The sequence below is a fragment of the Chlorocebus sabaeus genome, chromosome 20 (genome assembly GCF_047675955.1).
Source record: "Chlorocebus sabaeus isolate Y175 chromosome 20, mChlSab1.0.hap1, whole genome shotgun sequence".
NCBI classification, from domain to species: domain Eukaryota; kingdom Metazoa; phylum Chordata; class Mammalia; order Primates; family Cercopithecidae; genus Chlorocebus; species Chlorocebus sabaeus.
In genome coordinates, this window is record NC_132923.1 from 121,684,080 (window position 1) to 121,709,137 (window position 25,058).

Below are 25,058 nucleotides of genomic sequence, written 5' to 3' on the forward strand. Positions count from 1 at the left end.
TCGGCTCACCTGCAACCTGTGCCTCCCAGGTTCAAGCGATTCTTCTGCCTTAGCCTCCCGAGTAGCTGGGACTGCAGGCGCCGGCTACCACACACAGCTTATCTGTGTATTTTATTAGAGACGGGGTTACACCATATTGGCCAGGCTGGTCTTGAACACCTGACCTCGTGTTCACCCGCCTCAGCCTCCCAAAGTGCTGGGATTACAGGCGTGAGCCACCATGTCCGATCGAGTTCAAGTCTTTGATCCATCACCACATTGGCCAGGCTGGTCTTGAACTCCTGACCTCGTGTTCGCCAGCCTCGGCCAACAAAAGTGCTGGGATTACAGGCATGAGCCACCGTGCCCAGCTGAGTTCAAGTCTTTGATCCATCAGTTTTGAGAGTGGTGGTCTGGGGAGGCCACTTATCTTCTGGGCCTTAGTTTCCTAGATAACCATCCAGGCCTGGATTGCGGGATAGTTGCATGGGTAAGAAAACGGGTGGGAAAGAATTCTGTAATCTCCCTAGGATCGTGCAAAGGTGAGGAAGATTGGGTGGGGGTGGGGAGGCAGAATCCCGTGGGACTGGATGTCAGAAGACGTGGGTTCCAGACCCAACTCCATCCCGTACTCCCTGTAACAGTTTTCACTCATTTATGGCCTGCATCAGTCACTACAGCAAGCAACTATTTCTTAAGTCCCATATCTTATCTTAAAGGGTCATGTGAATTTGGCATTCTGTTCTGTATCTTTGTTTGTTTTAATATAAAAATAAAGTGTGTCCTGTACGAGAACACTGAACAAACACCTGCTGTGAATTTGCTGTGTGACCTTGGGTCAGTCCCACAGGCTTTCTGGCCTGGGGTGCCTAGCTACAAACAGGAAGAGCAACAAGTCGTGCAACCTCTCTGATTGGACCTGTCTCAGGTCATATGCCCATCCCTGAGCCAATCACTGTGGTGGGGGAAGGGGAGGCAATGTGTTGATTGGCCAGGCCTGGAGCACGGGCTCCAGTCTTGGTCCTGGCCATGAGGTTTCACCCAGAACCTCTGGATCGAGTGGGGCAGCACCTGCACAGAAATCCAGGCTTCTCTGCTGGGAGGGGAGGAAAGCGAGGCAGAGGAGGCAGAGTGCAGGAAGCCGCTACAGCCCACTTCCCTCCCTGGAGCTTAGTGCTCCATTTATAAGTTGTTTGACAATAATGTCATGTGTCAGGTTGTAAAGTGGGCTGGGTCCTTGAGGTCTCAGTCGGGCAGGGAGACGCAGATGCAAAATTCTTTTCCTTTTTTTTTTGAGACAGGGTCTCACTGTCGCCCAGGCTAGACTGCGATGACGTGATCTTGGCTTACTGCAGTCTCTACCTCCAGGACTCAAGTGATCCTCCCACCTCAGCCTCCTGAGTGGTTGGGACTACAGGTGCGTACCACCTCGCCCATTTACTTTTTGTATTTTCAGTAGAGACAGGGTTATGCCATGTTACTCAGGCTCGTCTTGAATTCGTGGACTAGAGCGATCTGCCTTCCTTGGCCTCCCAAAGTGCTAAGTGCTAGGATTATAGGGCTGTGCCACTGTACCCAGTCTACTCATGGTTTTTAGGGCCCTGGATGTTAGGATGGATTGCTAATAAATCTCTCATCAAGATGTGATTTGCATAGTTGTCACTTTATTATAATATTAATTTCCTTCTGGGACCTTTCCAAGTCTGAAACAGTCCCGGGGACTTCTTTTGGTTAGTTATTTGCAATCACCTGCAGGACACACAAGAAAATCGTCAGGTCCACCTAACTGCAGAGCTGTGCGTGGCAGTTTCCTGTCTCTGTCCTCCTGGGCTAAGCTCCTCATGTGAGTCACAGGCAGCCCACACTGCAGTAGCTCCTGCCTGAGGAGTTCTGATGACGTTTTGAAAACAAAGATGCAATCACAGCTTTTCATTGACCTGTTAGGGCATTCCTGTAAAGGGGGTCTTAGCCAGAAGTTCTGTGTAGGCTTCAGGGTAGGGGGCCTTTGAACCCCTAACACTTGTATTCCAAATGTGTGGATGGCGTATTTTTAGATTTCATTTGTTTCTCAAAACTGCTGTTTGCAAGGCAGTTATGCAATGTGGTTGGTGCTCTAACTGTTTCCAGAGGCTGTTCATCAGTGTCTGTTAAACTTTTTTTTTTTTTTTGAGACAGTCTCACTGTGTTTCCCAGGCTGGAGTGCAGTGGGGCGATCTGGGCTCACTGTAACCTCCGCCACGCAGGTTCAAGTGATTCTCGTGCATCAGCCTCCCGGGCAGCTGAGATCATAGTCATGCAACACCATGCCTGGCTAATTTTTTTGCATTTTTAGTAGAGATGAGGTTTCACCATGTTGGCCAGGCTGGTCTCGAACTGCTGACCTCAAGTGATCTACCCGCCTCAGCTTCCCAAAGTGCTTGGATTACAGGCGTGAAGCACCGCGCCTGACCTGTTAAACATTTTGATATGCCAACTTCATGATCCAGTGCTGTAAACTGCAGGAGATCCAGCTGCTACAGCACAGATACTCAGACCACTGTGCAAGAATTATGTTCAGGGATGTTCACTGCACAATGTAAGAGTGAAAAATAGGAAACATGAGAGCTTCATTCATTATACTCAAACTATGGAATACTATTTAGCTGTTCAAAAGAATGACATGTACGTACTGACATATAAAATGTGATAAGGTGTTAAGTGAAAAACAGCTGCAGAATAGTATGAAGACTCAGATCCTATTTTTGCTTAGAAGACAGTGTCTCTCTTTCTCTCTATGTATAGATACATATGCACATAAAGTTGAGAAGACCACACACCAAGCTTTTAACAATGATTGGCGGGGCGCGGTGGCTCACGCTTGTAATCCCAGCACATTGGGAGGCCGAGATGGGCAGATCACCTGAGGTCAGGAGTTCGAGACCAGCCTGGCCAACACGGTGAAACCCCATCTCTACTAAAAATACACAAATTACCTGGGCATGTTGGTGCATGCCTGTAATCCCAGCTAGTTAGGAGGCTGAGGCAGGAGAATTGCTTGAACCTGGGAGGCAGAGGTTGCAGTGAGCTATCAAGCCACTGTACTCCAGCCTGGGTAACAGAGCGAGACTTCGTTTGAAAACAAACAAAAACAATGATTACCTCTGGAGAGTGGAATTGGACATGTAAAATGAGGGGGGACATCTTGATACATTTTACTTGATACACTCTTATATTGTGTTAATATTTTTACACAGTATGTATTAGCTTCTGGAGAAAGAATAAAAGCTAAGGATTGCTGAATTTCATGTGTAAATGTCATTCAATGGACATTTGTTGAAAGGATGAATGCCCCGGGCCACTTGTCTCCTCTGCTTCTGTGCTCTTTTGCTTGTACTTCCTGACCTTGGCTTGTCACCTGTCTGGGTTTATCCAGGCAGATGCTCTCAGGCACCCCCAGGGCTCTAGTGGTTCGTGACTCCAGGCTGCACACAGTGTGTCCCTGGGTTGGGGCCACTGCAAATTTCACGAGCTCCTCCGCCACTGCCAGGGGCAGCCCCCACCCAAGGACAGCTGGTTGCTTGACTCTCCCCCTTCTGAAACCCGTTACCGGGCATCTGTGCCTGCCCCGACAGCTCTCCCATGAACACAGGGACTCTGCCCAGTTGCCTCGCGAGGCGTGATGTCCCGTGGATCCCTGCTGCCATCTGGCCATGTTTGGGGATCTGGCCTGCTCTGTTGTGCTTGTGTCTGTGGCTGGGAACAGCTGATGCTGGGACAAAAATATTGGGACAATTGCTCCTGCCCCTGCTTCAGGTTCCCAAGGTGCTGCCAGGACCAGCTGCACAGTGACTCCCACAGCAGCTGGGGTCTTAGGATTTGGCTGGGAAAGGTCCCTAAGCAGCCTTTCGTCCAGTCAGTCTCAGGCCAGGCTCCTTTGACGTGTGGGTGGCGCCTCCAAAGGTGGACTCAGATGGGTTTTTCCCAATTTATATATAAAAAAGAACCAATTAATGATTAATGGCTACTGTCTTTTTGATTTTGCATTTTTCTCCAACAAACGTTTTTGGAATCTCTGCCTGTGACCACTTGTTGGCAAAAAGATGCCAGCAGACAGACAAATGAACAAGGAGCTGGCAAGAATCAGTGGGAACACTTGGAAGCAGCCACTGGCTTATTTTGACAGTTTAGTTTCCTCCTATGACCACGTGCTCATGGCTGCAGCTTCATATTTGGTTTTATAAGTGTCAGTTTAATGAACACTTCTCTGCAAATTAAAGTTAGTGAAGTCAGATGCCAGCTTTCCCCTTCTTTGGGGGCTCTGCCACAAATACCATAACTCCCATTTGCTCTTGCGCCTAAATTGTGGAGGAGTCTAGTTCAAGTCCCATTTTACAGAAGAGCAAACTGATGTGGTCCTTCATCGGCACAGAGTGTCCGATTCTTCCCTCCCAGCATTCAGTAACAGGCATGGTGGCTCCTCTGCCCTCTCCTGGGCACCCGTTTCTTTTTGTTGTGGTTTTTCTTTTTGTTTTTTTTTTGAGATGGAGTCTCGCTCTGTTGCCCAGGCTGGAGTGCAGTGGAGTGAACTTGGGTTACTGCAACCTCCACCTCCCAGGTTCCAGTGATTCCCCTGCCGCAGCCTCCTGAGTAGCTGGGATTACAAGCACGTGTCACCGCACCCAGCTTATTTTTGAAATTTTTAGTAGAGACAGGGATTCCCCACGTTGGTCAGGCTGGTCTCGAACTCCTGACCTCTGGTGATCCACCCATCTGGGCCTCCCAAAGTGCAGGGATTACAGGCGTGAGCCACCAGGCACCCCTTTCTTGTGACGGGGTTTCCTGTTCTGACTGCTTTCACCTACTGCTGCGTGTATCCACGGCTGCTCCTTAATATTGATGCCAGTTATTATTATCCTTATTTTCGGAGACAGGGTCTTGCTATGTCGCCCAGGCTTAAGTGCATTGGTGCGACCTTGGCTCAAAATAGCGTTGGCCTCCCGGTCCCAAGTGATCCTTCCACCCAAGCCTCCCAAGTAGCTGAGGCTACCGGCACGCACTACCATGCCTGAGTAATTAAAACAATTTTTTTTGTAAAGACAGTCTGGCTATGTTGCCCAGGCTGGTCTTGAACTCCTGGGCTCAAGCAATCCTCCCTCCTTGGCCTCCCAAAGTGCTGCGATTACAGGCATGAGCCATGGCACCTGGCCTATTATTTTTAATACATAATGTTAATGCTTATTGTTATAAACAAATGTGTGTTCATTGTTAAAAACAAATTCAGCTATTGTGGAAGCTGAAAGGAGACAGCTCTCTGAGCTTACATTTATAAGAGAGTGGGACGGCCCGGCGCAGTGGCTCACGCCTGTAATCCCAGCACTTTGGGAGGCCGAGGTGGGCGGATCACAAGATCAGGAGATCGAGACCATCCTGGCGAACATGGTGAAACCCCGTCTCTACTAAAAGTACAAAAAATTAGCCAGGCGTGGTGGCAGTCGCCTTTAGCCCCAGCTACTCGAGAGGCTGAGGCAGGAGAATGGTGTGAACCCAGGAGGCGGAGCTTGTAGTGAACCGAGATCGGGTCACTGCACTCTAGGCTGGGCGACAGAGCAAAACTCCGTCTCAAAAAAAAAAAAAAAAGAGAGACTTGAGTTCCAGTTTTTTTTTTTTTTTTTCTTGAGACCGAGTCTTGCTCTGTCACGTAGGCTGGAGTGTAGTGGTGCGATCTCGGCTCACCTGCAACCTGTGCCTCCCAGGTTCAAGTGATTCTTCTGCCTCAGCCTCCCGAGTAGCTGGGACTACAGGCGCCGGCCACCACGCCCAGCTTATCTGTGTATTTTATTAGAGATGGGGTTTCACCATATTGGCCAGGCTCGTGTTGAACTCCTGACCTCGTGTTCGCCTGCCTCGGCCTCCCAAAGTGCTGGGATTACTGGCGTGAGCCACCGTGCCCAGCCGAGTTCAAGTCTTTGATCCATCAATTTTGAGTGTGGTGGTCTGGACAAGCCACTTATCTTCTGGGCCTTAGTTTCCTACATAACTATCCAGGCCTGGATTGCAGGATAGTTGCATGGGTAAGAAAATGGGTGGGAAAGAATTCTCAAGGACCCAGCCCACTTTAGAACCTGACACATGACATTATGGTCAAACAACACATAAATGGAGCACTAAGCTCCAGGGAGGGAAGTGGGCTGTAGCGGCTTCCTGCACTCTGCCTCCTCTGCTTCTCTTTCCTCCCCTCTCTAATCTTCCTAGGATCGTGCAAAGGTGAGGAAGATTGGGTGGGGGTGGGAGGGCAGAATCCGGTGGGACTGGATGTCAAAAGATGTGGGTTCCAGTCCCAACTTCATCCCGTACTCACTGTAACAGTTTGGACTCATTTATGGTCTGTATCAGTCACTACAGCAAGCAATTATATCTTAAGTCCCATATTTTATCTTAAAGCGTCATGTGAATTTGGCATTCTGTTCTGTATCTTTGTTTTAATATAAAAATAAAGTTTGTCCTGTATGAGAACACTGAACAAACACCTGCTGTGAATTTGCTGTGTGATCTTGGGTAAATCCCACAGGCTTTCTGGCCTGGGGTGCCTAGCTACAAACAGGAAGAGGAACAAGTCGTGCAACCTCTCTGATTGGACCTGCCTCAGGTCATATGCCCATTCCTGAGCCAATCATTGTGGTGGGGGAAGGGGATGCAATGTGTTGATTGGCCAGGCCTGGAGCACTGGCTCCAGCCTTGGTCCTGGCCATGAGGTTTCAACCAGAACCTCTGGATTCGGTGGGGCAGCGCCTGCACAGAAATCCAGCTTAGTGCTCCATTTATATGTTGTTTGACAATAATGTCATGTGTCAGGTTGTAAAGTGGGCTGAGTCCTTGAGGCCTCAGTCGGGCAGGGAGACGCAGATGCAAAATTCTTTTTTTTTTTTTTTTAGAGACAGGGTCTCACTGTCGCCCAGGCTAGAGTGCGAGGACGAGATCTTGGCTCACTGCAGTCTCTACCTCCAGGGCTCAAGCGAGCCTCCCACCTCAGCCTCCTGAGTAGCTGGGACTACAGGTGCGTACCACCTCGCCCATTTACTTTTTGTGTTTTTAGTAGAGACAGGGTTGTGCCATGTTACTCAGGCTGGTCTTGAATTCCTGGACTCAAGCGATCTGCCTTCCTTGGCCTCCCAAAGTGCTAAGTGCTGGGATTACAGGGTTGAGCCACTAACCCCAGCCTACTTATGGTTTTTAGGGCCCTGGATGTTAGGATGGATTGCTAATAAATCTCTCATCAAGATATGATTTGCATAGTTGTCACTTTATTATAATATTAATTTCCTTCTGTGACCATTCCAAGTCTGAAACAGTCCCGGAGACTTCTTTTGGTTAGTTATTTGCAATCACCTGCAGGACACACAAGAAAATCGTCAGGTCCACCTAACTGCAGAGCTGTGTGTGGCAGTTTCCTGTCTCTGTCCTCCTAGGTTAAGCTCCTCAAGTGAGTTACAGGCAGCCCACACTACAGTATATCCTGCCTGAGGAGTTTGGATGACGTTTTGAAAAAAAAAGATGCAATGACAGCTTTTCATTGACCTGTTAGGGTCTTCCTGTAAAGGGGGTCTTACCAGGAGTCCTGTGTGGGCTTCAGGGTAGGGGGCCTTTGAACCCCTAAAACTTATATTCCAAATGTGAGGATGGCATATTTTTAGATTTCGTTTGTTTCTCAACTCAGAACTGCTGTTTGTAAGGCAGTTATGCAATGTAGTTGGCGCTATAACTGTTTCCAGAGGCTGTTGATCAGTGTCTGTTAAACTTTTTTTTTTTTTTTTTTTTTTTTTGAGACAGTCTCACTGTGTTTCCCAGGCTGGAGTGCAGTGGGGCGATCTGGGCTCACTGCAACCTCCGCCACGCAGGTTCAAGTGATTCTCGTGCATCAGCCTCCTGGGTAGCTGAGATTATAGTCATGCACCACCACGCCCGGCTAATTTTTTTGCATCTTTAGTAGAGACAAGGTTCACCATGTTGGACAGGTTGGTCTCAAACTCTGACCTCAAGTGATCTACCCGCCTCAGCTTCCCAAAGTGCTTGGATTACAGGCGTGAACCACCGCGCCCGGCCTGTTAAACATTTTTATATGCCAAGTTCATGATCCAGTGCTGTAAACTGCAGGAGATCCAGCTGCTGCAGCACATACACTCAGACCAGTGTGCAGGAATTATGTTCAAGGATGTTCACTGCACAATGTAAGAGTGAAAAATAAGAAACATGAGAGCTTTCTTTATTACACTCAAACTATGGAATACTATTTAACTGTTCAAAAGAATGACATGTACGTACTGACATATAAAATGTGATAAGGTGATAAGTGACAAACAGTTGCAGAACAGTATGAAGACTTAGCCTATTTTTGCTTAGAAGACAGTATCTCTCTCTCTCTCTTTATGTATATAGATACATACACACATAAAGTTGAGAAGACCACACACCAAGCTTTTAACAATGATTGGGGGGCACGATGGCTCACGCTTGTAATCCCAGCACATTGGGAGGCCGAGGTGGGCAGATCACCTGAGGTCAGCAGTTCAAGTCCAGCCTGGCCAACACGGTGAAACCCCATCTCTACTAAAAATACAAAAATTACCTGGGCATGTTGGTGCATGCCTGTAATCCCAGCTAGTTAGGAGGCTGAGAATTGCTTGAACCTGGGAGGCGGAGGTTGCAGTGAGCTATCAAGCCACTGTATTCCAGCCTGGGCAACAGAGCGAGACTCCGTTTGAAAACAAAAACAAAAATAAAAACCAAAACAAAAGCAATGATTACCTCTGGAGAGTGGAATTGGACATGTAAAATGAGGGGGGACATATTGATACATTTTACTTGATACACTCTTATATTGTGTTAATATTTTTACACAGAGTATGTATTAGCTTCTGGAAAAAGAATAAAAGCTAAGGATTGCTGAAGTTCATGTGTGACTGTCATTCAATGGACATTTGTTGAAAGGATGAATGCCCCAGCCTCTTGTCTCCTCTTCTTCTCTGCAATTGTGCTTGTACTTCCTGACCTTGGCTTGTCACTTGTCTGGGTTTTCCCAGGCAGGTGCTCTCAGGCACCCCCAGGGCTCTAGTGGTTCGTGACCCCAGGCTGCACACAGTGTGTCCCTGTGTTGGGGCCACTGCAAGTTTCACGAGCCCCTCCGCCACTGCCAGGGGCAGCCCCCACCCAAGGACAGCTGGTTGCTTGACTCTCCCCCTTCTGAAACCCGTTACCGGGCATCTGTGCCTGCCCCGACTGCTCTCCCATGAACACAAGGCCTCTGCCCAGCTGCCTTGTGGGGTGTGGTGCCCTGTGGATCCCTGCTGCCGTCTGACCATGCTTCGGGATCTGGTCTGCTCTGTTGTGCTTGTGTCTGTGGCTGAGAACAGCTGACGCTGGGACAAAAATATTGGGACAATTGCCCCTGCCCCTGCTTCAGGTTCCCAAGGTGCTGCCAGGACCAGGTGCTCTGCCACAAATACCATAACCCCCATTTGCTGTAGCGCATAAATAGTGGAGGAGTCCTTGTCTAGTTCACGTCTCATTGTATAGAAGACCAAACTGAGGTGGTCCTTCATCGGCACAGAGTGCCCGACTCTTCCCTCCCAGCTTCCAGTACCAGGCATGGTGGCTCCTCTGCCCTCTCCTGGGCACTCGTTTCTTTTTTTTGTTAGTTTTCTTTTTTTGAAATGGAGTCTCGCTCTGTTGCCCAGGCTGGAGTGCAGTGGTGTGAACTTGGGTTACTGCAACCTCCATCTCCCAGGTTCAAGTGATTACACTGCCTCAGCCTCCTGAGTAACTGGGATTACAAGCATGTATCTCCACACCCAGCTTAGTTTTACATTTTTAGTAGAGATAGGGTTTCCCCATGTTGGCCAGGCTGGTCTCAAACTCCTGACCTCTGGTGATCTGCCCATCTTGGCCTCCCAAAGTGCTAGGATTACAGGCGTGAGCCACCAGGCACCCCTTTCTTGTGACGGGGTTTCCTGTTCTGGCTGCTTTCACCTACTGCTGCGTGTATCCATGGCTGCTCCTTAATATTGATACCGGTTATTATTATCCTTATTTTCGGAGACAGGGTCTTGCTATGTCACCCAGGCTTAAGTGCATTGGTGTGACCTTGGCTCAGTGTAGCATTGGCCTCGCAGGCCTAAGTGATCCTTTCACCCAAGCCTCCCAAGTAGCTGAGACTACAGGCACGCACCACCATGCTTGAGTAATTAAATAAATTTTTTTTGTAAAGACAGAGTCTCGCTATGTTTCCCAGGCTGGTCTTGAACTCCTGGGCTCAAGCAATCCTCCCTCCTTGGCCTCCCAAAGTGCTGCGATTATAGGCATGAGCCATGGCACCTGGCCTATTATTTTTAATACATAATGTTAGTGCTTACTGTTATAAACAAATGTGTGTTCATTGTTAAAAACAAATTCAGTTATTGTGGAAGCTGAAAGGAGACAGCTCTGAGGACCAACTGGGCTTTATTTGCCTGGGATGGTCCCAGAGTAAAACAGGAAGTCATGCATCCTGGAAAACCTCTCAGTCCTGCACAAACCGGGATGGTTGGTCACCCTACAGAATAGCTGGAAGACCCCTGAGGGGACTAATTTCCAATAATTAATGCTATGGGGGTCTCAAGGTATCCGGTTTTGGGCTTTGCAGACAAACATACCTGTTCTAGCAGTGGATGGTGGAGTCTGGGCCACACACAGATACACAAAAATAAAATCACCATTTCTATGGAACTCACTCTTTTTTTTTTTTTTCACTTGTCCAGGTTGGAGTGCAATGGCGCAATCTCGGCTCACTGCAACCTCCATCTCCCAGGATCAAGGGAGTCTCCTGCCTCAGCCTCCTGAGTAGGTAGGTTTACACGAGTGCGCTACCACGCCTGGCTAATTTTTTTGTATTTATTTTAGTAGAGATGGGGTTTTGCCGTGTTGGCCAGGCTGGTCTTGAACTTCTGACTTCGCAATCTGCCTGCTCGGCCTCCCAAAATGCTGGGATTACGGGCATGAGCCGCCGCATCCGGCGGAACTCACTCTTAATATGCCTGATGAGTGTCCAACCTCTTTGGACAAGGCCACCCTCTATGTTCCTTTTCACTCAGCTTTACCCACACAGAAATTTTGGGGACCCATGGGGGACCTAGCAGTTGCCAAGGTCTGCAGCCTCCTCCAAGGGGTTCCCATCTAGCTCTCAAGAGGAAGGAGGGGGTTGTCAGTCGCCAGGTGGGCACGGCACTCCCGAGGCCAGGTGAGCAGGGCAGTGCCCTGGGGCTTAGGCTGGTCTGGTTCTTACCGAATTGATCCAGTTGATGTAATTGGAGACCCGTGTGAAGACAGACGGCTTGTGGTAGTAGTTGCAGCCGAGGCTAGACCCAAAGCTGACGATGCCATGCACCTCCCACCGGCCGTCAGCTGCCTGACAGTTCAGCGGCCCACCGGAGTCTCCCTGAGGAAGGCCAGAGTTATAGAAGGGTAAAGGGAGAGGAAGGGGCTGCCCTTTGGAACCATTGTTCTCAATGCATTTCTATTGTTCTGCTGTCGGTCACTATCCTCTAAAGCTGGCCCTTGTGGTCAAAGCCCAAGATGGTACCATAATTCCAACAAGAGCCAACACCTATTCTTCCTGTGTGGCCAGAGCTGAGCTAAGCATGTTCTATGCCTTATCCCATTAATCCCCACAAAATCCTAGGAGGTAAATATTCAGTCTCCCCAGGTCACTGGAGAGGAGAAACTGGAGTGTTGAGAGGTTGGGACTTGCCCAAGGTTGCACAGGCTGTTTGTAAAGGAGCTGAGGCCACATCCCAGAGTTCAGGCTCTTCCCCACTGGCTCCGTCTTCCCGCGGGTGGGGTGGTCTGTGTGGGCAGAGTGTATAGGGCACAGTGTGATCTGAAGGGTGTGTGGATCTCCTTCCTATTCCATCCCCAGTTCATTGCTAAGTCCAACACAGAGCAATTCCTGGTGGTTAAGACACTGTCTCCGGGAAGGCTTCCGTGGCAGCTACCTGGAGGGGACACGCTGGGCCACTGATGAGAGTAATTCAACAGAAAACCCAGAAGTCATCCTAGAGAGGCCCTAAGCCAGGGAATACCTTCCTTTGGCTTCCTTTCATCATAGAGGAAAGGATATGGAATGACAGTCACGAGGGACCTTGATGAGACCCGGGAAGGACTTCCCAGCAGTGAGAGGGGTGGACACGACAAGGAGAATCTCAAAACAAGAACAAATAAGAACCAATCAAGTTTTTTTGTTTTTGTTTTTTGAGTTTTGCTCTGTCACCCAGGCTGGAGTGCAGTGGTGTGACCTCAGTTCACTGCAACCTCTGCCTCATGGGTTCAAGTGATTCTCCTGCCTCAGCCTCCTGAGTAGCTGTGACTCCAGGTGCCTGCCACCACGCCTGACTAATTTTTGTATTTTTAGTAGAGACAGGGTTTCACCATGTTGGCCAGGTGTGTCTCGAACTGCTGTCCTCAAGTGGTCTGCCTGCCTTGGCCTCCCAAAGTGACAGGGTACAGGCAGGAGCCACCGTGCCTGGCCAAAGATTGGGTTCTGATATATCTGGAACATATTTCTGGGTACTTCTGCCAGGAGGAGGGAGGATGGACCTATGGATGGGTGGACCTCTATAGCCTTATCCCAGCCACATTTTGTCATGGAGCGGGGCCCCTGATTTTGGTACTCACATTGCAGCTGGAGATCTTGCCATCACCCCCAGCACAGATCATACTGGTTTTCACGGTGCTGCCCCACCAGCCAGAGCTGGAGCAGGTGGCATAGTCCACAACCAGCAACCGGCCCTGCTGCAGGACATCAGGAAGAGGCCCATTGGCTGAATGAGATCAGAAAGAAGGCATTAGGGATGCAAGGACTCCTTAGAAAAAGGAAGTGGTTGACCAGTACTGGGTTGCCCTTGTTACTGTCTTCCATCCATTGCAATATGCGAACAGCTATGTTTGTCTATACTGTGTCCTCATGGTTGATTGGTTCAGCAGTGAACACCTGACTCAAGCTAAGCGAATGAGCTCCCTCCCCTGGGATCCTAAGATGGGGTCTAAGAGATTCCAGTTTCAGAGGACATAAATCTGGGAATCTGTTGGCAATGGCTGACATTTTGTTTTATGTGGAGAATGAAGTAGACTGACAAAGAAAAGAAATTCCGGGAGAGCGTTTCCTGAGTTTCTTACAGGCTTCCAGCCCCTGATTCTAGCCTGTTCCTGACGCCTGGCTATATCTCAGCCCTTAGGTTGAAACTTTTAAATCCTTAGAACAATCCCTTTTTTTGCTGAGCTAACTCCCTGGTTTTCTGTCACTTATCTGAAATAAGAAAGTGAGCCTCCTGGCAGTTAGAGCCCCCTCCTTGGGAAAAATATGTTGGTGTGGTGAAGGGAGGGCTGTCATAATGGCCCCCAATGACACAGCCACCATGACCTGCATTACTGTTACTCTGAGTGGCAAGGATGAGCTTAACATAATTCTTCACTATGGATTGAGCCTAGGGAAGTTGAGGGTTGGTCAGGCGCAGCGGCTCACCCTCTAATCCCAGCACTTAGGGAGGCCAAGGTGGGCGGACCCCTTGAGGTCAAGAGTTTGAGACCAGCCTGACCAACATGGTGAAATCCTGTATCTCCTAAAATATAAAAATTAGCCGGGCGTGGTGGCACATGCCTATAATTCCAGCTACTTGGGAGGCTGAGGCAGGAGAATCGCTTGAGCTTGGGAGGCAGAGGTTGTAGTCAGCCGAGATTGCACCACTGCACTCCAGCCAGGTCAACAGAGCAAGACTCTGTCTCAAAAAAAAAAAAAAAAAAAAAAGAAACGGAAGTTAAGGGTCTGGCTTAAGACCACTAATAAGTAATTAACACTTGTATAACATTTTGCAACGTAGGACGCATTTTCACCTTTCACCTCTTTTGTTCTTCACCAACAGTGTTTCCATTTTACAGATAAGGAGACTGAGGTTCGGAAGTGTCTTGCCCAAGGTTTCACCGTGACCGACAGAGCTGGGCCTAAAAGCCAAGCATTTGGATGCCTCCCCGCTCCCACTGTCTCAATGAACTGCGTCTGCCCCGGGGTGTCTGGGGAAACAAACAGGTGGTTGTGCTTCTACCTTAATAAACATGAAATGCCTCTTCCACCACCGCTCACCGCAGGATTTCATGTGTTTACACATCACTGTAAACAGCACCGTTTACAGTGTTTACAGATAAGCCAGTCACAGGGCAATGGGGATTTACTGGAGGGTACGTATGTGGATGTGCCCTGGAAAAACATGTCATTATACTTATGGGTTTATGTCATTAGGGAGAAATGTCATAATGTCATTATCACTCATAATGTCGTTATGGTCATAAGGTCATTATCACTCATCCCTTCCTAGAATCTTCCACATCTCTGGTGATGTCACAAGGGAAGGGCGGGAACTCCGTTTCTCTTGGTGGTACAGTCATTGGATCTCTAACCCCTGGAGTCTATGTCAAAGGAGACCCGCCCTCAGCCAGGTTCTGGGCAGCAAGACCGAATGGCACAGGGGACAGCTTTTGCTATGCGGCACGGAGGCTCCGAGGAGGGCTCCAGGGGCCTCACGTCACAGAGGAAAATGCTGTTCTGAACTCTATGGGCCACACAGAAGATGTCACATGGTCTCTGTAACTTTCTTTCCATCATAGGGACAGTGACAACAACTAACACACAGCACCTCCCACATGCCAGGCTTCCTATAGATTATCTCCTTGAATCCTCTTGCCAACTCTGTGATGTACCTGCTATTATTATGCCCTTTTTTTTTTTTGAGACGCAGTCTCGCTTTGTCCCCCAGGCTGGAGTGTAGTAGCGAAATCTTGGCTCACTGTAACCTCCACCTCCCGGGTTCAAGCGATTCTCTTGCCTCAGCCTCCCGAGTAGCTGGGACTACAGGAGCACACCACCACACCCTGCTATTTTAAAAATGTTTTTAGTACAGACAGGGTTTCACCATTTGGGTCAGGCTGGTCTCCTGAGCTCAGGTGACCCACCCACCAGGCCTCCCAAAGTGCTGGGATTACAGGTGTGAGCCACGGCGCCCAGCCATTACATATGATAAAAGTCCTGCATGGAGAGACCTAGTAATGTGCCCAAGGTGTCACAGTCATGAAGTGGGAGAGCTGACATTTGAACCCAGGCAGGCATCAGTCTATGCTATCCCGTCTCTTCCAGGCAGCCACACACCCTGGGATGACAGGTGAGAGGCTCTGGGCAGACAGGGGTGACATCACCTCCCTTCCCTCCCAGGCCTGGGGGCTCCTGGCTCCCACTTACTCCGCAGCCTTCCCCAGCCCGTGACGTAGCAGGGGTAGTTGTTGGATAGAATGGTGCCGGCAGGAGGGAGGCAGGCCAGCTGGATCTTGTCGGTGAGGGAGACGCGGTTAGCCAGTTTGACCAGGGCAATGTCGTACCTGGGTCAGTGCAGAGGCAGAGCATGAGGACAGGGTTGACTTTTCCTGCCCTGTGGGGCTTTGGAGGGCTCTGAGACCTTGTTATCGTTCCCTGTACGTTACCCCAGCTTGCTCTGAGTGGCAGGGTCCCAGGGCATGTTTGAAAATGCAGAGGGTCTTGTTGAAAGGGGCAATGCAGGAGAGATTGTGTCCTACTCCAGGGACAGTCACAGGGTCGACAGCACTGTCCCTGTGTCCCCAGGACTTGGCATGAAGTAGATACACGCTCCGCGGACAGGGGCCCTGCAGGCTTGACTGGCAGCAAACCCAGGTCACTCTGGCAGTCTTTGCTTCTCCCTCCCCAGGTCACATCCCCACCCCAGACATCTTTGGAGCTCCTTCCCCCTCCCTATAGAAGAAGCAGAGGGCCTGTGGTGCAGTTGAGACCCTTGCCTCTGTGAGACCCCCATCTGTTCCCTGACAACTTCATCCCCAAGTGCATCCAGACAGTAACGAACCCTTTGGAGACCTGGTTGGAGTTCCAGTTCTGGTGCACCACAGTCTTAGAGACACTGACGGTCACCGAGCCGGACTCTGCAGTGTTGAGGTTGTGCCGTCCCAGCACCACGCGGTAGGTCCTGGAGGAGCTGGGAGAAAGGGGGCCCAGGGAGAGGGTCACCTCCAGAGGCCTGGCTTTGGATAATGTTGGGATAGACCCAAGTAACTGGCTGCTGCATGAGCCACTAGTTAGGGCTTGGGCTTGGGGATCTTTCCTCCCCTGGGACAATCAGTTAGTTATAATAGAGCCTAAAGTATATAATGTAAGAACTATGATCATATAATAATTGTTACTATACTAACTGTAGACTATAATATAAAATAAATGTTGTTATAACACAAACTCTATAGTATTATGGAGGGAATGAGATGAACACAGAGAAAACAGGAGTTATTTGCTCTCAAATACATTTTTCCCACCTTTCATTTTCAGATGGGGAAACCGAGGCCCAGAGAGGCGTAACCTGGCCCAGAGTCCCACCGTTAGTGAGAAACCAGAACGAGAAGCCAGGATTCCTGACTGTAGGCCTCTATTAGTTTCCCCATCACCTCATAGAGCTTATTATAAATTAGATGGGAGAAGGGATCACTCCTGGAAGGAGTCACAACGACCCAGCAGAAGCTCCGGTGAGTTCCAGCTGTGATGAGCAGAGGTCACGGACAACGAAGAGGAAAAGTGAACAACGGTTCAGAACCTCGTGGGCCTTTATAATTAGTCTATAATTCAGAATTAGCTTTCACTGGGTACTTACTAAGTGCCAGGCCCTTTAGTAAATCAACTCATTGAATCCACACTAAATTCTGTTACTCCATTGTTTTCTGCAGGTGATGGTATTGAAGCTTTGAGAGGTCAAGTTGTTCAAGGGAACACAATTCCAGATCCAGAGGCCACATGTAGTTACCCCAAGAGGGCAGAGATTAGGCCTTCCCCTTCTCCTCATTCTCCCTCAGTACCTGGCACAGGACACCCCATCTATGCCCTGTACTGACATTGATGGGCCAACACACTGAACCATTGATTGACTACAGCTTGTGTCTCGGCCAGGCTAGTGATTATTTGCAAGGCTACTTTATGCAGTGTGGTTCAGGCCATTTAAGCCCCCAGCTCAGAAATGAGCACCAGCTGGTCAGCAGGCCAAGCGCCCAGGGAATGGCAGTTACCTGATGCAGTGGGCAGCCGTCAGGACCCAGTTGTTGGCTATCAGGGTCCCTCCGCAGGTGTGGTACCAGTTGCCATTGGAGGTGTATTGCAGGGAGGCCTGGGGAGAAACACAGGAGCTCTGTGGCTGGCTGAAAAGGCAGGGCCTCCCTGCACTCCAGTTTCCCAAGAACACGGCTGGGACTAGGGTAAGGGGGAGTGAGGCACTCACCTCAGGTGCACAACTTAAGGGGGACCCCAAAACCTCAGACGTCACGATAAAAAACATGTATATGTATATTAAATGCAATGTATATTAAAACCAATCAGGCCAGGCATGGTGGCTCATGCCTATAATCCCAACACTTTGGGAGGCCAAGGAAGGAGGATCACTTGAGCCCAGGAGTTTGAGACCAGCTTGAGCAATGTGGTGAAACACCATCGGATAAGGTTTGACTGTGTCCCTACCCAAATCTCATCCTTAATTGTAGTTCCCATAATCCCCACGTGTCGTGGGAGGGACCTGGTGGGAGGTAATTGAATCGTGAGTGTGGTTACCCCCATGCTGTTTTCATGATAGTGAGTTCTCACACGATCTGATGGTTTTATACGCGGCTTTCCCCTACTTTTGCTCGGCATTTCTCCCTGCTGCCGCTCTGTGAACAAGGATGTGTTTCCTTCCCCTTCTGCCGTGATTGTAAGTTTCCTGAGGCCTCCCTAGCCATGCTGAGCTGGGAGTCAATTAAACCTCTTTCCTTTATAAATTACCCAGTCTCATGTATGTCTTTCTTTCTTTTTTTTTTTTTTTTTTTTTGAGACGGAGTCTCGCTCTGCCGCCCAGGCTGGAGTGCAGTGGCCAGATCTCAGCTCACTGCAAGCTCCGCCTCCCGGGTTTACGCCATTCTCCTGCCTCAGCCTCTCCAGTAGCTGGGACTACAGGCGCCCACCACCTCGCCCAGCTAGGTTTTTGTATTTTTTAGTAGAGACGGGGTTTCACTGTGTTAGCCAGGATGGTCTTGATCTCCTGACTTCGTGATCCTCCCATCTCGGCCTCCCAAAGTGCTGGGATTACAGGCTTGAGCCACCACGCCCGGCCCAGGTATGTCTTTCTTAGCAGTGTGAGGAAGGACTAATACATTGTATCTACAAAAAAAGCCCAAATTTAGCCGCTGGGTGCGGTGGTGCATGCCTATAGTCCCAGCTGCTCAGAAGGCTGAGGTGGGAGTATTACTTGAGCCCAGGAGTTTGTGAACCAGCCTGGGCACCACAGCGAGAACTTGACTCTACCAAAACATTTTTAAAATAAAAATTAACTGGGAGTGGTGCACACCCATAGTCTCAGTTACTCAGGAGGCTGAGGTGGGAGGATTCCTTGATCTCAGAAAGTCTAGGTTGCAGTGAGCTGCGATTGTTCTGTGCTCAGGCTGGGTGACATAGCAAGGGCCTGTATCTGCTCTGTGCCCCCAACAAAAAGCAACAACAAAATTAACGCAAAAAATCTTGGATAGAAAAATAAAAAACATTCAGACTATTAAAAAATAACTGTTCTTCCAGGAGTGCTGCCTTATGCCTGTAATTCTAACACTTTGGGAGGCAGAGGTAGGTGAATTCACCTGAGGTCAGGAGTTTGAGACCACCCTGGCCAACATGGTGAAATCTCATCTCTACTAAAAACACAAATATTAGCCAGGTTTGATGGCGTGTGTCTGTAATCCCAGCTACTCAGGAGGCTGAGGCAAGAGAATCACTTGAACCCGGGAGGCAGAGGTTGCAGTGAGCCGAGATCGTGCTATTGCACTCCAGCCTGGGTGACAAGAGTGAGACTTCATGTCAAAAACAAAAACAACCCCCCCCCCCCCCAAAACCCTGTTCTGAACATCTTTCTGCAACTGGATTGGTTGGGATCTTCCCCTCCTTGGGAACTCTTTCCTTAGCTCCCTCCGGTTTAGTATGTCAAAAACAAAACTTGCCTGTGCTGCTCTCTGAGTCCCATCAGTCCTCACTTTGCCAGCACAGTAGACCCCATGGTGGAAGGGCAAAGTGGGGATGTAAAGGGAGTGGGGCAGGGACAGGGGGAAGTACAGTGTGGTCAACTCACCTGCCAGGGCCAGCTGTTGGGCGTCGCTTCTTCACCTCCAACCACTCTAGTCACAGAAGGCGGGTAAGTGGGGACCCCACAACTGAGGGCTATGAAAAGAGAAAGGGTCTTGAGTCCAGGAAGTAGCGACCCACACAATGTACACTACACTTGCTGCATTCTGAACCCCCAAATAGAAAACACTTGTTCTAGAAACCTCCCAAGAGGTCATAGAATCCTGCTCTTTGCTCCAGTTCTTTGAAACTCCATTCCAGTTTTCTTATGATTATAGGTCTGAATGCAGTAGGGGTTGGGTGGGGGTGAGAGGGGAGGACAGGAAGATCCCATTCCCAGCCCCCCCAGGGGATGGGAAACCAGTGGCTCTGGGTGACAGGGTTTACCTCCAGCCACCAAAGCAGACAGCAGTAGGGTCCAAATCATGGTGTGTCTGTGGGAGTTCTGTCAGTGTGGCCCTGGATAAGGCCCTGGTTTTATGAGTGAACTTATCAGTGAGAGATATACACCGAGGATGCAAGATGGGGATTTTCTCAAAGCCCAGTGGAAAAAAGAGCTTGTGTCCAAATATTTTTTTTTCCCATTTCCTCCCAACTGTCACCCTAGAAATACTTTGCAAAAGATGCCAAAGGTAGATATTGGAATATGGGTTCCATCTGTTTTGAAGAGATTATATTGTGTGTTAGGGAAGGAAGAAAAATACTAATTGTTGGTCCTTGGAGTTGTGTTTTCTTTTTTTTTTTTTTCTCCCTGGGTAAGACTGAGGAGAGGAGTTGTGTTTTCCTTTTCTTTTCTTTTTTTCTTTCTGAGATGGAGTCAGGCTCTGTCACCCAGGCTGGAGTGCAGTGGCGTGATCTCAGCTCACTGCAACCTCTGCCTCCTGGGTTCAAGCAATTCCCCTGCCTCAGTCTCCCTAGCAGCTGGGATTACAGGTGTGTACCACCATTCCTGGCTAATTTTTGTATTTCTAGTAGAGACAGGGGTCTCATCATGTTGGTCAGGCTGGTCTCGAACTCCTGGCCTCAAGTCATCTGCTCACCTTGGCCTCCCAAAGTGCTGGGATTACAGGTTAAGCACTGGGCCCGGCCAGCAGTTGTGTTTTCAATGTAAAGATGAAGGTGGCATGCTGAACCCACAGTGTTCTAAGGCAGTATTTCTCAGTGGGGCTGGTTCAGCCACCAGGAGACGTTTGACAACATCTGGAGACATTGTTGGGTGTCATGGCTGGGGTTGATGTTATTGGCATCCAGCGGGCAGAGAGCAGAGATGCTGCTAAACATCCGACAATGCACTGGGCAATAGGACTTGCCCTGCCTCAAATGTCAATGGTGCTGAGGCTGAGAAAGCCTGTTCTAGGCCATGCCAGGGCTTGCAGTGTGACCTTGGCTGGGTCATGTAAGTCTCTAGACCCATCTGTGAAACAGGGAGAGAAACCTGTGCCCAGCGTGTTTCACAACATTATGGTAAGGATTTGTGTAATGTGGGGAAGGTACACAAGCAGCAGAAGGCAAGGCCGACATGCACAATTAGGATCTGGCTGCTCTAATGATGGGGGAAGCAGAACAGTGGCAGAGGAGGGCTTCATCTGGTGGATCAAAATGCACTTTATGGCCAGGCACAGTGGTTCACTCCTATAATCCCAGAACTCTGGGAGGCTGATTCGGGTGGATCACCTGAAGCCAGGAGTTCGGGACCAATCTGGCCAACATGGTGAAACCCCGTCTCTACTAAAAATACAAAAATTAGCCAGGTGTGGTGCTGCATGCCTATAGTCGCAGCTACTCAGGAGGCTGAGGCAGGAGAATCTCTTGAACCTTGGAGTTGGAGGTTGAGGTGAGCTGAGATTGCACCACTGCACTCTAGTCTGGGCAACAGAGCAAGACTCCATCTCAAGAAAAAAAAAAGACCAGCCTGGACAACCTAGTGAGACCACCTGTCACTACAAATTTTTTTAGAAAGTTAGCCAGGCGCGGTGGCACACATATGTGGCTCCAGTTACCCTTGGAGGCTAGGCTGAGACAGAGGGTCACTTAAGCCTGGGTGGCAATGGCTGCAGTAAGTTGCAATTGATCTACCTCAGCCTGGGTGACAGATACATTTTATTGTCCTCTTCCAAGAGAACAGCAGTGTGCACTTCTTCAATAATGTCATCTTCCAAATGGGGTCAAGTCAGAAGCTTCTCCAAAAGCGGAACAAACAAAGGCATGTAGACACCCAGCACCACATAGATGTTAGATGCACTCACATTCCTTATTGAATCTAAGCTACAAAAACCCCTGCAAGAGGCTCTCTTATTTCACAGGAGGAAGCTGAGCTTCAGAGAGGTGAAGTGAGTTGCCCAAGATCATACAGCTTCTGAGCGGCAGAATGGGAAGTGGAACTAGGTTGGTCTGATTCCAAAGCCCATTACTTGTCACCACTGGAGACAGCATCCTGCCTCACCTCCTAGGACTTCAGCTTGTGTTGGGGGAGGCGTGGAGTGAGCACGGTTTCCTGGTGGACTCTCTTGTTCTTCCTTAGACCTTCACTCTCCTTGCCTTTTGGGAGAGCACAAAGCCAGGCAGGCCCGCTGCTGATGAGGAAGCTCCGCTCTGTGACCACAAACTCTAGCTTTTGCCCCAGTCAAAAAAGCAGAAGGGAAAGTGAACTTCAACTCTTTTATTTTATTTTTTTTTTTGTTGAGATGGAGTCTCTCTCTGTCAACCAGTGGCATGATCTCTGCTCACTGCAACCTCCACCCCCCAGGTTCAAGTGATTCTCATGCATCAGCCTCCTGAGTAGCTGGGATGACAGCTGCACGCCACCATGCCCGGCTAATTTTTGTATTTTTAGTAGAGATGGGGTTTTGCCATGTTGGTCAGGCTTGTTTTGAACTCCCGATCTCAGGTGATCCGCCTGCCTTGGTCTCCCAAAGTGTTGGGATTACAGGCCTGAGCCATCGTACCTGGGCGGACTTCAATTCTTAAGGCTTGAGTTCAAGTGTTTTTTTTTTGTGTGTGTGTGATGGAATCATGCTGTGTCCCCAAGGCTGGAGTGTAGTGGTGCGATCTCGGCTCACTGCAACCTCTGCCTCCCGGGTTCAAATGATTCTTCTGCCTCAGCCTCCTGAGTAGCTGGGACTACAGGTGCCGGCCACCATGCCTGGCTTATTTTTGTATGTTTAGGAGAGACAGGGTTTCACCATATTGGCCAGCCTGGTCTTGAACTCCTGACCTCGTGTTCACCGGCCTCAGCCTCCAAAAGTGCTGGGATTACAGGTGTGAGCAATGGCACCCAGCCATGTTCAACTCTTTGATCCACCAATTTTGAGTGTGGTGGTCTGGACAAGCCACTTATCTTCTGGGCCTTAGTTTCCTAGATAACCATCCAGGCCTGGATTGCAGGATAGTTGCATGGGTAAGAAAATAGGTGGGAAAGAATTCTGTAATCTCCCTAGGATCGTGCAAAGGTGAGGAAGATTGGGTGGGGGTGCGGGAGGCAGAATCCCGTGGGACTGGATGTCAGTAGACGGGTTCCAGTCCCAACTCCATCCCATACTCCCTTTAACAGTTTGGACTCATTTATGGTCTGTATGAGTCACTGCAGCAAGCAACTATTTCTTAAGTCCCATATTTTATCTTAAAGGTTCATGTGAATTCGGCATTCTGTTCTGTATCTTTGTTTGTTTTAATATAAAAATAAAGTGTGTCCTGTATGAGAACACTGAACAAACACCTGCTGTGAATTTGCTGTGTGACCTTGGGTCAGTCCCACAGGCTTTCTGGCCTGGGGTGCCTAGCTACAAACAGGAAGAGGAACAAGTCGTGCAACCTCTCTGACTGGACCTGCCTCAGGTCATATGCCCATCCCTGAGCCAATCGCTGTGGTGGGGAAGGGGATGCAATGTGTTGATTGGCCAGTCCTGGAGCACAGGCTCCAGCCTTGGTCTGGGCCATGAGGTTTGCCCCAGAACCTCCGGGTTCCGGTGGGGCAGCGCCTGCACAGAAATCCAGGCTTCTCTGCTGGGAGGGGAGGAAATAGAGGCAGAGGAGGCAGAGTGCAGGAAGCCGCTACAGCTCCCTTCCCTCCCTGGAGCTTAATTCTCCATTTACATGTTGTTTAACAATGTTTAACAAGAATCTGTAATGTGTCAGATTCTATACTGGGCTGGGTCCTTGGGATCTCAGTGGGGCAGTGAGATGCAGATGCGAAATTCTTTTCTTTTCTTTTTTTCTTTTCTTTCCTTTCTTTCTTTCTTGCTTTCTTTCTTGCTTGCTTTCTTTCTTGCTTGCTTGCTTGCCTGCCTCCCTCCCTCCCTCCCTCCCTCCCTCCCTCCCTCCCTCCCTCCCTCCCTTCCTTCCTTCCTTCCTTCCTTCCTTCCTTCCTTCCTTCCTTCCTTCCTTCCTTCCTTGACAGTCTCTCTCTGTTTCCCAGGCTGGAGTGCAATGATGTGATCTCGGCTCACTACAACCTCCGCCTCCCATGTTGAAGCAATTATCTTGTCTCAGCCTCCCAAGTAACTGGGATTACAGGTGCCCACCACCACGCCTGGCTAGTTTTTTGTAATTTTAGTAGAGACGGGGTTCACCATGTTGGCTTGAACTCCTGACCTCAGGTAATCCACCCGCCTCAGCCTCCCAAAGTGCTGAGATGACATGTGTAAGCCACCGCGCCCAGCCAGATGCGAAATTCTCATGGGGTTTGTGACTCATTCACAACTACTCTGAAGAGCCACATGGCTTAGGGGCTGGGGGCCTGGGCTTAAGACCCCAGTGCCTCTGTGTAGTGAATCTGTGGTTTGGCTCCTCTCTACAGAGTGTGACCTGGGCCAGCAGCATTAGCACAGCTCAGTCACTGCTTAGAAATGCAGAACTTCCCATCTTCAGTGTCTGTGGTTTAATAGGATTCCTGGATGATTTCGTTCCTCTGCATATTAATATTTGAGAAGCACTGGGCTAGGGCACATTTCACTGTCTATTCCTTGGGTTTCTCGGCTATCAAAGAGAAACAATAACAATACCATTTATGTCTTAGAGTTGTTAGAATCAAGCAACAGTTTATTCACTGAAAGCACTCAGAATGGTAACTGTGCAATAAACATTCACTCTTAATTCCTTAGACCTGCAGGCCTCAGATATTAGAACAGCACAGAATTCTTGAAACCTTTTCATCAAAGAATCCAAGTAGTTTAGCGGCTGGCAAGCTTTCTGTGTAAAGGGCCAGATAGTAAATATTTCAGACTTGCAGACCATATGGTCTCTGTCACAACTAGTCAACTCGGCCGTTGCAGTGCAAAAGCAGCCATATGGGCATAGCCATGTTCCAATAAAACTTTATTTACAAAACAGATTTGGTTTGCAGGCTCTAGTTTGCAGTAAAGTGATGATCTGGGATCTAGCACTCAGCACTAACAATAGCAAAGTGTCTTGGAAGTCTCATTCTTCATCTGAAAGCTTAATTTGAATTTTGCAACTTCGTAATATAGCTGGGTTTATTTCAATATAAAGTTTTTTCTTCCCTCCCGATCTTCACAGAAAATGGATGCTATGGGAAGATGCTGCCTGTTTATTCTTTGCCTTCATGTGGTCCCCTGGCCCACTGCCATGAGGTCCTTTGTAGACTCAACCTGTGTCTCAACTTGATAGGACTCAGTTTCTGGGAAGTGGACCCCCAAGGATATGCCAGAAGCCTGAGACCTGAGGCCTGCTAGGAATGAAGCTTCCTCTCCTAAGGAACAAAAAGAGAGAGAGAGGGAAGGCTGGGTGCAGTGGCTCACACCTTTAATCCCAGCACTTTGGAAGACTGAGGCGGGTGGATGACCTGAGGTCAGAAGTTCGAGACCAGCCTGGCCAACATGATGAAACCCAGTCTCTACTAAAAAAATAAAAAATTAGCCAGGCATGG

At 49.2% G+C, this 25,058-nt stretch overlaps 1 protein-coding gene across 2 annotated transcripts; it reads right to left on the bottom strand.

Moving 5' to 3' along the window:
• Positions 1 to 1,623: 1,623 nt before the first annotated feature.
• Positions 1,624 to 19,623, bottom strand: LOC119623587 (chymotrypsin-like elastase family member 2A). 2 transcript variants are annotated; one of them, XM_073008145.1, is made up of 8 exons: positions 19,562 to 19,623; positions 19,182 to 19,270; positions 17,107 to 17,204; positions 15,906 to 16,034; positions 15,272 to 15,408; positions 12,661 to 12,806; positions 11,273 to 11,425; positions 1,624 to 1,728 (listed from the first exon to the last, which is right to left on the bottom strand). In XM_073008145.1, the coding sequence occupies exons 1-8, from the start codon at positions 19,599 to 19,601 to the stop codon at positions 1,711 to 1,713; spliced, it is 810 nt and encodes a 269-aa protein (XP_072864246.1). In that variant the 5' UTR covers positions 19,602 to 19,623; the 3' UTR covers positions 1,624 to 1,710. The 2 variants fall into 2 exon arrangements, with proteins under 2 accessions (XP_072864246.1, XP_072864245.1); XM_073008144.1 differs by lacking the exon at positions 1,624 to 1,728 and adding an exon at positions 7,327 to 7,344 and having other exon boundaries at positions 19,562 to 19,601.
• Positions 19,624 to 25,058: the final 5,435 nt, after the last annotated feature.